General features: G+C 37.3%; 2 protein-coding genes and 1 non-coding gene across 3 annotated transcripts; all 3 read right to left on the reverse strand.

Moving 5' to 3' along the window:
• Window positions 1-262: 262 nt before the first annotated feature.
• LOC129514915 (olfactory receptor 5D14) lies at window positions 263-1,312 on the reverse strand. Its single transcript, XM_055333604.1, has one exon. The coding sequence runs from the start codon at window positions 1,310-1,312 to the stop codon at window positions 263-265; it is 1,050 nt and encodes a 349-aa protein (XP_055189579.1).
• Window positions 1,313-5,009: 3,697 nt separating this feature from the next.
• On the reverse strand, window positions 5,010-8,697 carry LOC129514916 (olfactory receptor 5D13-like; the record flags this gene model as incomplete). Its single annotated transcript, XM_055333605.1, has 2 exons — window positions 7,775-8,697; window positions 5,010-5,055 (listed from the first exon to the last, which is right to left on the reverse strand). Coding segments are annotated over exons 1-2 (969 nt in total), but the record flags the coding sequence as incomplete, so codon positions are not given.
• A 4,700-nt stretch (window positions 8,698-13,397) lies between these two features.
• LOC129514970 (U6 spliceosomal RNA) lies at window positions 13,398-13,499 on the reverse strand. Its single transcript, XR_008665512.1, has one exon. It is a non-coding gene; the product is annotated as a U6 spliceosomal RNA (small nuclear RNA).
• Window positions 13,500-15,122: the final 1,623 nt, after the last annotated feature.

The following is a 15,122-nucleotide window of genomic DNA, read 5'->3' on the forward strand; positions in this document are numbered from 1 at the left end:
TTATTCTCCCACATTGAGCCATCTATTGGGCTTTGTAATATTTTACCTGTTTCTTTTTAGGCAATTTGAAGAAATAGAGGCTTTATGGATCAAAAGAATTAACTTTTTGAAGAATCCCCTTTTTCAAGGATTTAAGCTTACCAAGTCACAATGTATTAACGTCAAAGTCATATATAAAAACTTTATGCAAATATATGCTAAGGGTTTTACAGAGCTCTGTCCCCATTGTTCATTGGGATTAAAAACATCTTTTGAGATTCGTTCAGTGGAATGGGACTTTTGTGTCTATTAATTTCCGGAGGGCATCTTTCACATCTTTATTCCTCAGGCTGTAGATCAGAGGGTTCAGCATAGGGTTGACCACTGTGTAAAATACAGAGGCCACTTTGACAGTTTGCCTGGAGTTTTTGGAGTAGGGCACACAGTAGAGGGAAAGGATGGTCCCATGGAAGATGGTGATGGCGGTCAGGTGGGAGGCACAGGTGGAGAAGGCTTTGCGACGCCCACTGGCAGAATGGATATTTAGTACAGTCACGAATATAAAAATGTATGAAGTGAGGATGATCAGCAGTGTACTCACCTCATTGAAAGTGGCAAAGCCAAAAAGCAGCAGGTGGGGAATGAGTATGTCTGAGCTGGAGACAGCAATGAGAGCTGTGTATTCACAGAAAAAATGGTTGATTGTGTTATGTCCAGAAAAGTTTAGCTGGAGAGCATAGCAGAGGAGTACCAAGGGACCAAACATACCCCAGAGATATGACCCAGACACCAGCAGGGCACAGAGCCTCTGCGACATGACCACTGAATAAAGCAGAGGATTGCAAATGGCCACAAATCGGTCATAGGCCATCACTGCCAGCAGAAAGGATTCTGTCACCACAGCAGTGCAGGACAAGAAGTACTGCAACATGCAGCTAAAGTAGAAGATGTTTTTATCCTCCATGACAAGGTTCTCAAGCAGCTTAGGAGTAACGATGGAAGAGTAACAAAAATCAACAAAAGAAAGGTGGCTAAGGAAAAAGTACATGGGAGTGTGAAATTTGGGGTTAATCTTGATGATTACTATCATCCCAAGATTTCCTACCACGGTGATAATGTACATGATCAGAAACAAGAGGAAGAGAGGAATCTGAAGCTCTGGGTAATCCGTGAAACCCAAGAGGGCAAAGGTCATCTCCACACTCAGATTTCTTACAGCCATCTTCACAGTGCCCTTGAAAGGAGGTTGGGGGTCGGGGAGGGGGGTGTCGAGGAAGAGGTTGTTTCTGCCAAAGAGAAGTTTTGTGGAGTTAGTGACAAAAATGCATGACATTTTTTGTAGACATAAAAAGAGAGGCAAGAGTTACCTTTCCATACAGAACATGCCTCATGCAGATCACTGCTAGGGGTATAAGCGGTTTCTGAGCTGAGACTCTGAAATGTCTCTGCATTTCCATCACACTTTGTGTTTCCGTAAGAAATAAATACCATATTACAGTGTGTACATTCACACATTTTCTAGTAGCATAAGTAACGTACATAATTAATAGTAAAAGTTTGCGTGTAGATGCATAAATAGTTTATGAAGGAATCTGAAAAAAATGTGAACTGTTTGCCCTTGAACATATATTGCTATTATACTTTGCCTATACACACAAATCAGTTAAAATCTTTAAGAGGGTATGTTTCTTTTCTAAGGTCACAGCAAAACAAAACAAAACAAAATCTAAGGTCAAAGCAAAATGTTAGAGAAATCTAGGAAATAGCATAGCAATCCCATCTTAATATCTTGTTTAGTAAAGGCTGCTTCTCTCATCAAATAGGTGAGTTCCTGAGGATTCAGAAGGACAATGCATCCTTTTGACTTGTGAGGGGAACGTACACTTTATTAAGATTTAGACCCAAAATGTTAGCTTCTCTTATAGGTCAGGCATTGTATAGATAAGTCTTATGGGCCCCAAGATTCACCAGGTAGGAGTCCTCTCAGAATTAACACGTTCTCATTTTTGCGAGAACGTTTATATGCCAACTTCAGGTGTATTTAAAGAGGATATGAATAAATACCTATTTCCAGCTGGTAGGTTTATTCTTTTTTTTTTTTTTGTAAAATGATTGGAAATTGACTTAAAGCCAAATGTTTTCATGAGTGTTAACTTTCCATGAGTGTTAATTTCATTAATATTGTTGGCTTCACAATCAGATAGCATTTATAGTGACTTAATATGAAAAATAAAATAAAAGAAGGCCCTAGTTACCATATCAGGAAAATAATATCCCTACCGTTTTGTAGAAAACCTAAATAAACCTACCTGCTACAGAGAAACAGACCACTACCCCCTGTTTCTCTGTAAGCTGAGTATGACTGGGCCACCAAGGCTGTTGTATCTAACCCTGTAGCCCTGGGGACTCAAACTCTAGAGAATCACCAGCAACTTATTCCTCACAAGCATCAAAACAGGTAATTAAGCCAAAAGCCAGGTGATGTGTAGAATTTTTAATGACTAAAATTTCCTTGAAATTACATGGAAAAATTGCAGCTTGAAATTGATTACCAGGCTTTGTTGGCACATAATTAAAATGCCATCTGGATGAATAAAAAAACTAAGGTGAGATAGTACTTCCCTAACCCTGCTTCCTCTACCCCAAATTTCACCAAGCTCCTTGATTTTGCAAAGGCCATATACCAATTTTAGGCAAGTTACTCCTACCCATTTACAAAGTTACCCAAAAACCTGTCCTTTTTTGAGTGGCTCCTGAAACTCTCGAGAAAACTCTAACAAGTCTAGTCTGTGATGCCAGCTGCTGTGTTATTTTCACCACATGACCCAACCTACATAATTACCATTGAGCTGTATTTGCAAACGAGTTATTCAGAATTTTGGATAAGCCTCGATAGTGAATTAGAAATCATGTCTTTAAGGGATGCCTCGTGGCTCAGTGGTTGAGCGTCTGTCTTTGACTCAGGGTGAGTTCCCGAATGATTGCAGTCACATGATGAGCCCAAGTGAGACTGACAGAAGAATCCTGCAGTCAGGAGCTCCTTGATTTCCACTCAGGTCATGATCTCAGGGTCATGTGATCAAGACTGCATTGGGCTCCACACTGGGGATGGAGCCTGCTTGAGATTCTCTCTCTCCATCTCCCTCCACTCATACTCTATCTCTCAAAAAAAAAAAAAAAAAAAAAGAAAGAAAAGAAAAAAGAAAGAAATTCCTGTATGCCCACAGAATGGTGAGAAAGAACAATGCTTATAGCCACTAAATTCTGTGTTGTTCCCTCGGCAAATGATATAAGCTCCATGTTATACTTTCAACTTTATTTATTTATTTATTTATTTATTTATTTTACTTTTTTTTTACTTTCAACTTTAAAGCCCTAAGTGGCTGATGAAAAAAGTATATATTTTCTTTTCTTTTCTTTTTTTTTTTTTTGGAACATTACATTACAGCTTGGATTAAAGACCCTTTCATAACTTTCTGCTATCTCAGCCCCTTCTCTCCCCTGGTTGAAAAACTTCATCTTTAACCAGGTGATTTTCATTCCCACATAATTCATTTTGTACCTATGTGAATACTCATGATGAATACACAGTATTCGTTGTACTTTCAAAGTATATAAATGATATGGAACAATATTTCTGAGGTTTAAAACAAACTGGTACATTTTTTTCTACTACCATCATTTTAACTTGTAAAGAGTTCAATCATATAATTATAACCATTCTTTCTTTTTAAAAAAGAAAAACTAAAAATAAATAAATGAACATTCTTTTTTAAAAATATTTTATTTATTTATTTAAGAGAAAGAGCTAGCAAGAGAGAGACAGAGAGAAAAAGCACGGATGTGGGGGGAAGTGAGAATTAGGCTCTTCATTGAGCAGGGAACTGGTTGCGGGGCTGGATCCTAGGACCCTGGGATCAGTTTTGTACAGTTTAGTACAGGATCATGACCTGAGCCAAAGGCAGACACTTAACTGACTGAGCCACCCAGGAGCCCCTATAACCATTTCTTTTATTTCTAATTAGGCTATTTTCAATTTTGTCATTATATGCCACATGCAACTGAACATTTCTGAACATCTCCTTTTGTGCATATGTGCCTGAGTTTCTCCAGAACAAAATACATCTGCAAAATTGGAAAATGCTCACCTTGATAAGCATAGTTATCATTGTGAGCATTTCACAATGTATATAATTGTTGCATCACTATGCTGTACACCTGAAACTAATAGAACATTATATGTTAACAATATCAATCAAAAAATAAAATATAGGGGCACCTGGGTGGCTCAATCGGTTAAACTCCCAACTCTTGATTTCAACTCAGGTCATGATCTCAGGGTTGTGAGATCGAGCCCTGTATGGGGCTCCATACTGGGAGCCTGCTTAAGATTCTCTCTCTCCCTCTGCCCCTCCCACACCCCTCTCTTGCACTCTCTCTCTCTTTCTCTCTAAAATAAATAGATAAATCTTTAATATTAAAAAATTAAAATATAAATATATATAAAAAATATATATGCAGAGAGAAAGAATTGCATGCGGTTTAGAAGGCAAGAGAGAACACCAAAATCCATTATCTTTTGAGCACTATATGGCCTTCTAAATACTTTCTACCCTTTCTCTCATCTCACAGCTTGTTCTGAACATCAGCCAGGGTTTTTCTTTTAAAATTTTAATTAGACCAAATCACTCTTATAAACCCCTGCAGTGATTCCCTATTTCATTCGAAGTAAAAGCCAAATTTCTTAAAATGTACTAAAAAGCCCTGCTTGATCATGTTTCCTGCCTTTCTGACTCCCTGTCCTACTCTACTCTTCCTCACCTGGCTCACTCTAGCAGAAACTTTGTCTGCAAAGACTTAAGTGATTCAAAGGTATTTTAAAAGGCTAGTATATTAGGACCACAAGATGACAAAACTTCTATTTCTCTATTTAAATGTTTCATATATTTACAAAACTGTGCTCATTACAAAGTTTGTGCAATTATTAAGATTTCATAATTAAAATCACTTTTATTTCGAACATAATTAAAATCATTTTTATGATTATTCAAATCATTGCCAATGCAAGAAAGGAGAAAGAGGAGTTCATTTTATAGGCGCTCTATGGGCTCCATACACAGTTAGATATGAGTCTACACCAGTAGAACTTGTTTAAAATAAAATCTGTTGGGCTAAAGTCTTGCTACCCAGACTGTGGTCCAATGGCTGTTATCATCAGCATCACTTGGACATCTATTAGAAATGCAGAATTTTGGGCTCCTAACATGCCCATTGCATCAAAATCTGCATTTTATAGCCACCCCCCCCCCAGATGATTTGTATGAATAAAGTGCAAAAATCACTAGTTTTGATACCTTTGGCTTAATAGAAGTTCTGGTGATTTGGCAAGATATATGACTAAACTAGAAATAAATAAATGAACACATGTATTTTTTTCTGCCTTTCTTCATGGTTGCCGATATCCTCCTTTACTCTTTTATTCATAAACAACCTAAGAACAAAGAGAATTCAGTCTTTCTTCATTGGTAAGCCAATGTACCTCAAAGTATGCAATAAATCAATTAATTCTGTAGGGTAATGACTGATAATGCTTACTTTGTCATAAAGGTTGGAAGATGAGTGTATTTATTTTGTATCCTTTAAAAACACAACACTGCACACACATGGAGAAAGAGAATCATACAGTCCTCCCTGGTGCATTAAAACAGAAAGTAGTTTCATTTTCCAGAGAAAAACAAACCTTGAGTTGCATAATCTGGAATTTGTGCCACACAGTATATTAGCAATTAGTCAGAATAATATGGTAAAATTATATGGAATCTCTAATTTGTAAGTGAGGAAAATTAAAAGTAGGGTACCTACTTATTTTATGTTTCATAATTATTTGTTTTCACATGTAAAACCAAGGTTCTTGTTATGTTTGCAGTATAAGATGAAATTAAAAAGTCATATTTAAGGTAAGCACACTTGCTTTTGGAGATGCAATTATTATCTCTAAGGTGATATAGAGCAACAATATTGCATATCTGCAGTGTATACCCTGGCAACCTTGTGTGATACAAACCATGATTAGCAAGAAAGAAACAAACATAGCATTTTTATTTTATTTTTTTCCTAAGTCAGTCACTGGGTTAAAACCAACAAAGGAATAATTGATTATTTTAAGATTATTTATTTATTTATTTATGAGAGAAAGTGAGGAGGCGAGAGAGAGCATGAGGCAGGAAGGAGCAGAGGGAGAGAGAGAACCAGACTCCTTACTAAGCAGGGAGCCCCAACTGGGAACTCAGTCCCAGGAATCCCAGAACACTGAGCTGAAGGCAGACAGTTGCTTGACCAACTGAGCTACCCAGGTGCCCCTGAATAATCAATTTTAGAGAACATTTCAATCAAAACAGTTGCAACCATGCCATTTTGTCTGGCAGATGATGCGATGCAAGCAAGTAAAATGTGCAAATAATTAAAGATTAACCTTTAAAAGCAAAACAGGAATCATACAAACTATGCTTGAAATGTAGTACAACATTCACTATGTTAGTAAACAGCATCTACGAAATCAGGTTTGACACATCAGGTTTTGAGACCTGTGAGATAACTGATCTGATTTTTTTTTGTGTTTGTTTTTAGTCCCTTTGGTAGTCCTTTTATAAAGCCATGTAAAATAACTTTTACTTGATATTTAAAGTTATCATGTTTCACATCACTTCCTATACTATAATAAAAGTACAAGAGGCCCTTGGAAGAAGGAGCAAAGAAGTCGGCCAGGTCTTAGAAAGAGCACCTCCAGGCTCATTAACTAATTCTTCCATATTTACATTCCTACTTGGCTACCACTTTTCAGAAATCCTCCATAACCTTAATATTCTCAATTGCTTATATAGTACTGAAGAAGAGTTTAAAAGTGATTTACCATGCCAATAGGCAATTCAAGAGATTTGGATTTCATGGTCTGATATTTACCTTTGAATAAGTTTCTTAGAGTTGCTGCACTAAATTACCATAAATGTGGTGGCTTAAACCAGTGGAAATGCATTGCCTCATAGTTCTTGAGACTAGAAGCCTGAAATCAAGGTGCAAGTAGGGTCATGCTCCCCCTGAAGATGCTAGGGGAGAGTCCTTCCTTGCATCCTCCTAGGGCGCCCTTATTGGTAGCAACAAAATGCCAATCTTCACATAGCCTTCTCTATGTCTCATTTTTTCTGTTTCTTATAAGGACATCCTCACTGGATTTAGGGCCTGCCCTAATCCAGTGTGATCTCACCTCAATCATTATCTTAATTACATCTACAAAGATCTTATTTTTCAAATGAGGTTACATTCTTTTTTTTTTTAAGATTTTATTTATTTATTCAGGAGAGAAACAAAGAGAGAGGCAGAGACATAGGCAGAGGAAGAAGCAGGCTCCATGCAGGAAGCCTGACATGGGACTCGATTCCGGGTCTCCAGGATCATGCCCTGGGCTGAAGGCAGTGCTATACCCCTGAGCCACCTGGGCTGCCCTCAAATGAGGTTAGATTCTGAGCTTCTGGATGTTCATGGATATTTTAAGGGATGCTTTTCAACTCACAACACTATGTTACTTCACATATGATTCATGGTTCTTTTACTAAACATTTAAGTGAACAGAAATCAAATGACCAAATAAGTGGCTTATTACAACAATAGATTTTAAATTCTAGTGAATTGACTAAACAATTTAAGTCATCATCTCTACAAGAAGCATCAAACAATTCTCAATACAATAAATCAAACCTCTGATGGAAATACAAATCTTCAACAAAATTGTATTGGGTGATTTATTAACTTCCTGACACTCTCCTTCACATCTTTATTTCGGAGGCTATAGATCAGAGGGTTCAGCATAGGAATCACCACTGTATAAAATAAAGAACCTATTTTGACTATGAGCCATGAGTTTTGGGAGTTGGGCACACAATAAAGGAACAGGATAGTCCCATGGAAGATGGTGATGGCAGTCAGGTGGGAGGCACAAGTGGAGAAGGCTTTTTGGCGCCCACCAGCAGAAGACATTTTTATGACAGTGACAAAAATGAAAATATAAGTAGTGAAAATGATGACCAGGCTGCTGACTTCATTGAATATGGCAATGACAAAACAAAGCATTTGGCTGATGTAGGGGTCAGAGCAGGAGACAGAGACAATGACAGAGTGCTCACAGACAAAATTATTTATGACATTAGACCCACAGAAGGATAATGTGAGGAGAAAACAGGTGAGTGTCAGGGAAGAGGCTATACCCCATATGTAGGGCCCCGCCACTAACAACGCACACAGCTTCTGGGACATGACAACCGTGTAGAGTAGAGGGTTACAAACAGCCACAAATCGGTCATAGGCCATCACTGCCAACATGAATGTTTCTGCCACTGCACATACACAAGCCAAGAAGAACTGCATGATGCAGCCTACAAAGGAGATGGTTCTGTCTTCCACAACCAAATTCTCCAACAGTTTGGGTGTAACTGTGGTGGAATAACAGAAATCGACAAAGGACAAGTGGCTGAGGAAAAAGTACATGGGGGTGTGGAGTCGGGGACTGACCCTGATGATCATGATCATGCCCAGGTTCCCTACCACAGTGACTGTGTAGATGGTCAAGAACACCAATAGCAAGGGAACCTGGAAGTCTGGATATTCCGAGAAGCCCAAGAGGGTGAATGTGGCTCCAACACTCTGATTGCCTTCTGCTAACAACATGATGGTTGTCGGAGAAAGACCTGAAATAAAATAAAATAGTAGCAATGATAACAACAATCACACATTTCTATGACATTTGCCTTGTGGCAGGTATTGTGCTAAAATATTAAAATATATTGATTCAGATCTTCCAATAACACTGTGAATTGTAAAACAAGTAGTCTCATGTTTTACTTAAGGACAGGAACTTACTAAAGTTAAGGAACTTGTTTGAGGTTACATGGCTTACGAGCAGGGGTTATGATTTCATAAACTGAGTAACAGAACATGAATTAATTTAGGGACAGAGAGAAAACTACTGTACATTGTTGTAGAAAATATGTATCTCTCACAGTTCTGTCATTCTGAGGATGTGTGCTTTTTCAGTTCACTAACATAACAATGCAAATAAGCTTAGCACTCAAAATTTTAAAAGAAGGGTCAGAAGTAAAACGTTAGAGGCAATAATGCCTCTACAGTCAGGATGTTCAAATGGAAGCTCATAGGGAAGGCAGCCCTTAGAAGCCACCACAAGAATTTTCAAATTTTCAAAAAATACGGGGATATAGACAGAACATAGTCCTGCCTCCTTATGCTCAAGCTTTCCACTGATTCTATCCAAATCTCCTCAGTGTTCCAAAAACAATGTAGTAACCTGGTAAAATAAATAAAATTGCATTTGTGTCATGCAGTCCCCTCACTCCTGTGTTTTCTTTCCTACTTAACTGTATTCTCACGTCACCGATGCTTTCAACACACTCATCTAGATTCTATAATTCTACCTTGTAACTATTAGTATTTAATCTGAAAATGTTATTATTCATAATAATATTAAATACTTGTAGAATATCTGAATTGGAGAACAACTTAAAATGTGTTTTGCTCAAGCCTCTCCAGCTAGAGAATAAGGCAGTAAACACCTATGGTTACATAATCACCCGGAAAATTTCTAGTGGGGACATTGGTTTTGATTAAAGCCACATACATGATTACCTTGTTGTGAGTCATACAGTCTTTGTTTATTTGTACCTGCTATTTTGAGAAACCAAAGCACCTTGTGTTCACAAGCAGTTCATAACCACATAAGTATCTTTAATCATTTAACAGTAATTAAAAAAATAAATTAACCAGTAACAGGCACATGTTTGAAATGTTTAGATTTAAAAAGTCTGTATTAGCATGAGATTTTCATAAATAAAGACACTATTTTAGTTTTTAAAAACTATTACCTCCTTCATCACTAAATGCTATTTGTTGATACTTAAGAAAATGTATTTTCTGTGTGCAGAAAAGGAATGGGTGGGAGAGTGACAAAGAGCTAATGAAAGAAGCATGTGCTTGGAACCTAGATTTAAATTCAATTTGAGGGTTTATCATTTACTATGTAATCTTTGGTGAATTACTCAAATTCTCTGAGCCTCAATTTTGTCAGTAATAATGAAGTGATGATACATATTGTACTAGTGTCTAAGTATTAAATTAGGAAATGATGTTCATGTACTTACCACAGAGTCTGAAAATTATGGAATCCGGGCGATGTGGGTTTATGCACTCTCCCTCTTTAAAAAAAAAAAATTCTTAGTGCTATGACTAATTAATATTATTTTTAAGCTGTTACGCTATTAAAAATAATCTAAGAAACAGATCAAGGGCCAAAGTGGGCAGCAATAGACACGTGGGTATAATTTGAGACTCCACGGGGAAGCCCAGGTTTCCTTCCTGAGTCTCCTCTTCACCCTGTTTCTCTTATTTTTGCCAATTAACGTCCTTCAGTAAGTTCTCTCTGTTTCCCCCTTTGCTTTCTCATTATTGTCTGACACTTTCTTATCCTCCCTCCCTATTCTCAGGTTGGCACCTATGGGAATTTAGCAAACTGTCATCATTGCTCAGGTGGATTATAGCCGCCGAGGCACAGCCAGCCTTCCCGTAGTGCTGCTAGCTTGTGTAGCGAGAACATCAAATTCCTCTTCCCTTGATTACTGTAGCTGTTAGGACCCTCTTTAGCTCTGAAAACTCGGATTTCTTGCCATTAGCTAATTCATCAAATCTAAATGTCTCTGCTCAGTTTTGCCTAAAACCTGACCCTAACCATGCCCTAGCACCCAACCTTGTTTCATGCCAATATGATAACACATGGCCATTTATCTGGCTTACTTGATTTTTCTTTGACCTGACATAACCTCTTTTCTCTGGTGTACTGATGCCCCGCTTGCAACAAATGCAGCGTTAAGTGAAAACTACTATCACAAAGAAACCCTGTTTCCACCTTCTTGGCATACCTACAGACATTACAGAAATCAAAATTTCATGACCTATTGTGTTCACTCTTACGTTATACATATGATTCTTATCTCTTTCTATGAAATCTTGAGATGTTGAGGACAATCTCAGATTTATAATATTTTTCTTAAATTCTCAGTGTGACTATGCTATGCTAGGCACATGGTGGATATCCTCAAGGTGAAAATGGGGGTGATACTCTAGAGAAGAGGCAAGAAATAAAAGCTCAACAATATGAGCTTTCAGAAAGATGAACTCTAGAGATATCATAAAATTTAGACTAATGAGGAGGGTTCCCTGTCTCAAAGGTTGTAGGACTTCAATGTCCTCCATATAAATAAAAGACTACACAAAATAGATCGCCTACCTGAGATCAACTCACCTGAAGATCCTGTCCCTGTTATTAAGAGTATCCAAGAAAGTTTCCACTCAGAATTCAAACATCATTAAAAAATATTGAGAAGTTGGTAAATATTGCAGGAGTAGACAATAATGTTTAATTAATGTGACAGGAATGTTTTTCTTTTTAGTATCCAGAAAAACTAACTCAGAGACAGGTAAGAGGGATGGAGGAAAGGAGAGAGAGGGAGAGAGAGAGGGAGAGAATCTGACTCATAGGAACAAAATGTAGGGTTTATGTATGCCTATATGACCTCAGGGATTCAGACCCTGGAGAATTTGTACTGAACTATTTCTTTTCACATCAAGAAACTCAGAAATTGGATTGAATGCTAGCTTGTGTGGCATTTTACAAGAATGCAATTTCTTCTAAATCACAGGAGACAATGTTTCATCAAGCCTACCTCATAAATTTCCTCTATAAACATAATTATAGAAAATATACAGATTGACTTAGAAAATATGGTGACTACAGTAAACACAAGAAGGATAAACCATCCAATATGAAACCATTCAGCAATAACTACTGTTAACATTTGCTATGTGATTTTTCTCTTTTTCTCTGCATAATGTGTTTGTCTTGAGATGTATAAACAACATAATTTGGATTCTAGCTTTTTCATTTGACATAAAATAATCGTTTTTGTCCATGGAAATTCTTATTTACTCCATTGAAACTAAATTTTTACAATATGGAAAATCTATTCTTCCAAGGTTATATTAATACGATTTTTTGTGTTCATATATTCTTAAAAATCACAAATGTATTTTGAAAGTTTGTTTCTTTCTAAAACCAGTGGGTGTCATCCAATCCATTAGTTCTACTTTACCTATGTAAATGTTACCCTATTAGATCCATTTAACACTTTCCCTGGGCCCCTGACAACCTGACCAACTCTTGGGCCGACTCTACCGGAACCCCAACATAACAGAGGCTATTAATCACAAGGAGTAGAATTATTTACTGTAGATGACATGGCCTTGCTCCAGAATCTCTGAGGTCTTCATTGTTATTCTCCCACTGAGATTGGCATCACTCCTACACTGCCTCTGCTTCCCACCACTGACACCTCTCTGCCCTGGGAATGTGAATTGTTTCTGATTTCCCTTTAAAATTAGAAAGGGGGAGGCACCTGAGTGGCTTAGTCAGTTAAGCATCTGATTCTTGATTTCGGCTCAGGACATGAAATAGAACCTCACATCCTCAATCAATGGGGAGTCTGCTTGGGAGTTCCTGCCCCTCCTCTGCTCACACACATCTCATTCTCTCTCTTTCTAATAAATAAATAAATAAATCATAAAGAATAAAAAATAAATAAAATTAGAAAGGAAAATAATACATTTGGCAAATCAATGATTGCACACAAAGTGTCTTAAGCCATATTTGTCTGCACAAAGGCTACTATTTGATTGTTTTCCATGGTCTGTGGTTATTTTCCAAGATGCATCTGGTTTTGCTCTACTTGAAGAAGTCTTCTTATGACATTTTTTTCCTGACAGTCACCAGCTTTTTCCTTCACATTCAGATTTCTGCTGGTTCTGGGAACAGGCTGAGCAGGTTTGGCCCTTGCAGAGGGACAATACTGAGAAAATAATCTAGCTGTGATGTGTAGACACAAGAGAAATTTATCTAATAAATTTATATAAGAATTTACGATACGTTAAAAACTAAAGAAACCCTAAACTCATGACCAATTTTCCCTACAGGGCATTTATTGTGTTCTAGGATTCTGTGGAAGGCTGGGTATCTGAACCAGAAAGGTAGACTGAAACGCCCTAAAGAAATTTCATGGTGCTTAAGGAAAAAAAAAAATCAAAAAATCTCACTAGAGAATTGAGACCTTCCACAAGGGCTTGACCATCTCACATCTCTCCCTTCATAATGTTTGTTGGGCTATTAAGCTGCATGGGGCAGCAGAAGGAAGAACTACACTCCAATACCAGAAAGATGGAGCACAACTATTGCCCACTTTCAGATCTGAGAGAACTACATACTGCTTAGTTCTCAATCAAAAGCCAACCACACTTGAGGAACAGGGGTGAATCACAGGATGGCTGGTTTTGTGTGTCATCCTTGCACAGGGGCCATGCTAATCCTCTCTGTATTGTTCCAATTTTAGTATATGTGCTGCCGAAGCGAGCACAGGATGGCTGATTTTGATGGTTTCTTTGCTAATCACCAGAAGGCTTCTTTTCCCTTTTATATCAGCAGGCATTCTAGGACTTTTATGACAAATCGTTCTTCTAATTTTCCTCTGTTTAAAGCCAAACATACCTGTTTTGTCTCCCTGACCAATTTACTCTGCCTCTCTCTGTCTTTCATGAATAAATACTGTCTTTTTTTTTAAATCTGTTATAAAATTTCTTAGTGGTAAAAGATACTGCTAAGAAAATAAAAATGTAAGCCACAGGCTGGGATTAAATATTTGCCATATATATATGTTTGCCACATGTACATATATGTATGTGTATATATACATGTTTGCAAAGGTTTTGTTTGTAGAACATATAAAAAACTCTTTATACTCAAAATAATGGACAATCTAGTTAAAAATAAAATATTTAAGCTGACATGTGACAAAACCAGACATACTAATCATCTATAGATGCATGAAAAGATAATAAACATCATTAATCATCAGTGAAATTCTTATTAAAAACACAGTGAGGTACCACTGCTCATCAGTATGAATGGCCAATATAAAGAAGCCTGAAATGTTATATATTGGTGAAAATGTGGAGCAAGTAGTGTGCTCACCCATTTCAGATGGGGGTAAAAGATAGAATGACTTTAAAACAGTGTAGCTGGGATCCCTGGGTGGTGCAGTGGTTTAGCGCCTGCCTTGGCCCAGGGCGCGATCCTGGAGACCCGGGATCGAATCCCACATTGGGCTCCTGGTGCATGGAGCCTGCTTCTCCCTCTGCCTATGTCTCTGCCTCTCTCTCTCTCTCTCTCTGTGTGACTATCATAAATTAATTAATTAATTAATTAATTTAAAAAAAAACAGTGTATCTGTGTCTTCTGAATTTATATGAACACTTCCCACACACTTTAACAATTCACTTTCTAGCTATTCATCCATGAGAAATGAAATCCACTGTATTTAACTGAAGAGAAAATTGTTCTGTCTGGTGTATGCATTAATATATGGAATAGAAGAGTAAGTAAAGCAACGTATAACATATACTTTTGCCCTTTTATAAACTTTTTATTAAAGATTTTATTTATTTATTCATGAGAGACACATATAGGCAGAGGGAGAAGTCTCCCTGTGGGGAACCTGATGAGGGACTCAATCCCAAGACCCTGGGTCATGACCTGAGCCAAAGGCAGATGCTCAACTGCTGAGCCACCCAAGTGTCCCCATGCTTTCATTAATTTTTTTGACTTTGTTCCTTTCAAAAGTGATTTTTATAGAAGGACTAGCTTTTCTTTCATGAAGAGCTGTCTCTATAGACCTCTTAGAGGTAGACAGGAGATGGCAAGAAAGATATGGAATATTTTTGTCACATTAACAGGGAGAAATTTATATTGATTTATGTAAAGAAAATATGGTACTATATAGATACAAGTGCTGAAGTATGTAAATCTCCTGCATTTTACCTTTGATGACCTTCTTATACCAAGATTTTGATAACTGTACTGATGAGGCATAAAAGTATCCATGTAATTATCCTTTTGAGATTCAAAGTAAGGGTGCGGTTTGTTTATAAAAGAGTGATTTTCAAATTGTTATTAATTTTGAAAAAATAAAAGACAGACACTG

The sequence above is a fragment of the Nyctereutes procyonoides genome, unplaced genomic scaffold, assembly GCF_905146905.1.
Source record: "Nyctereutes procyonoides isolate TBG_1078 unplaced genomic scaffold, NYPRO_anot_genome, whole genome shotgun sequence".
NCBI lineage: Eukaryota > Metazoa > Chordata > Mammalia > Carnivora > Canidae > Nyctereutes > Nyctereutes procyonoides.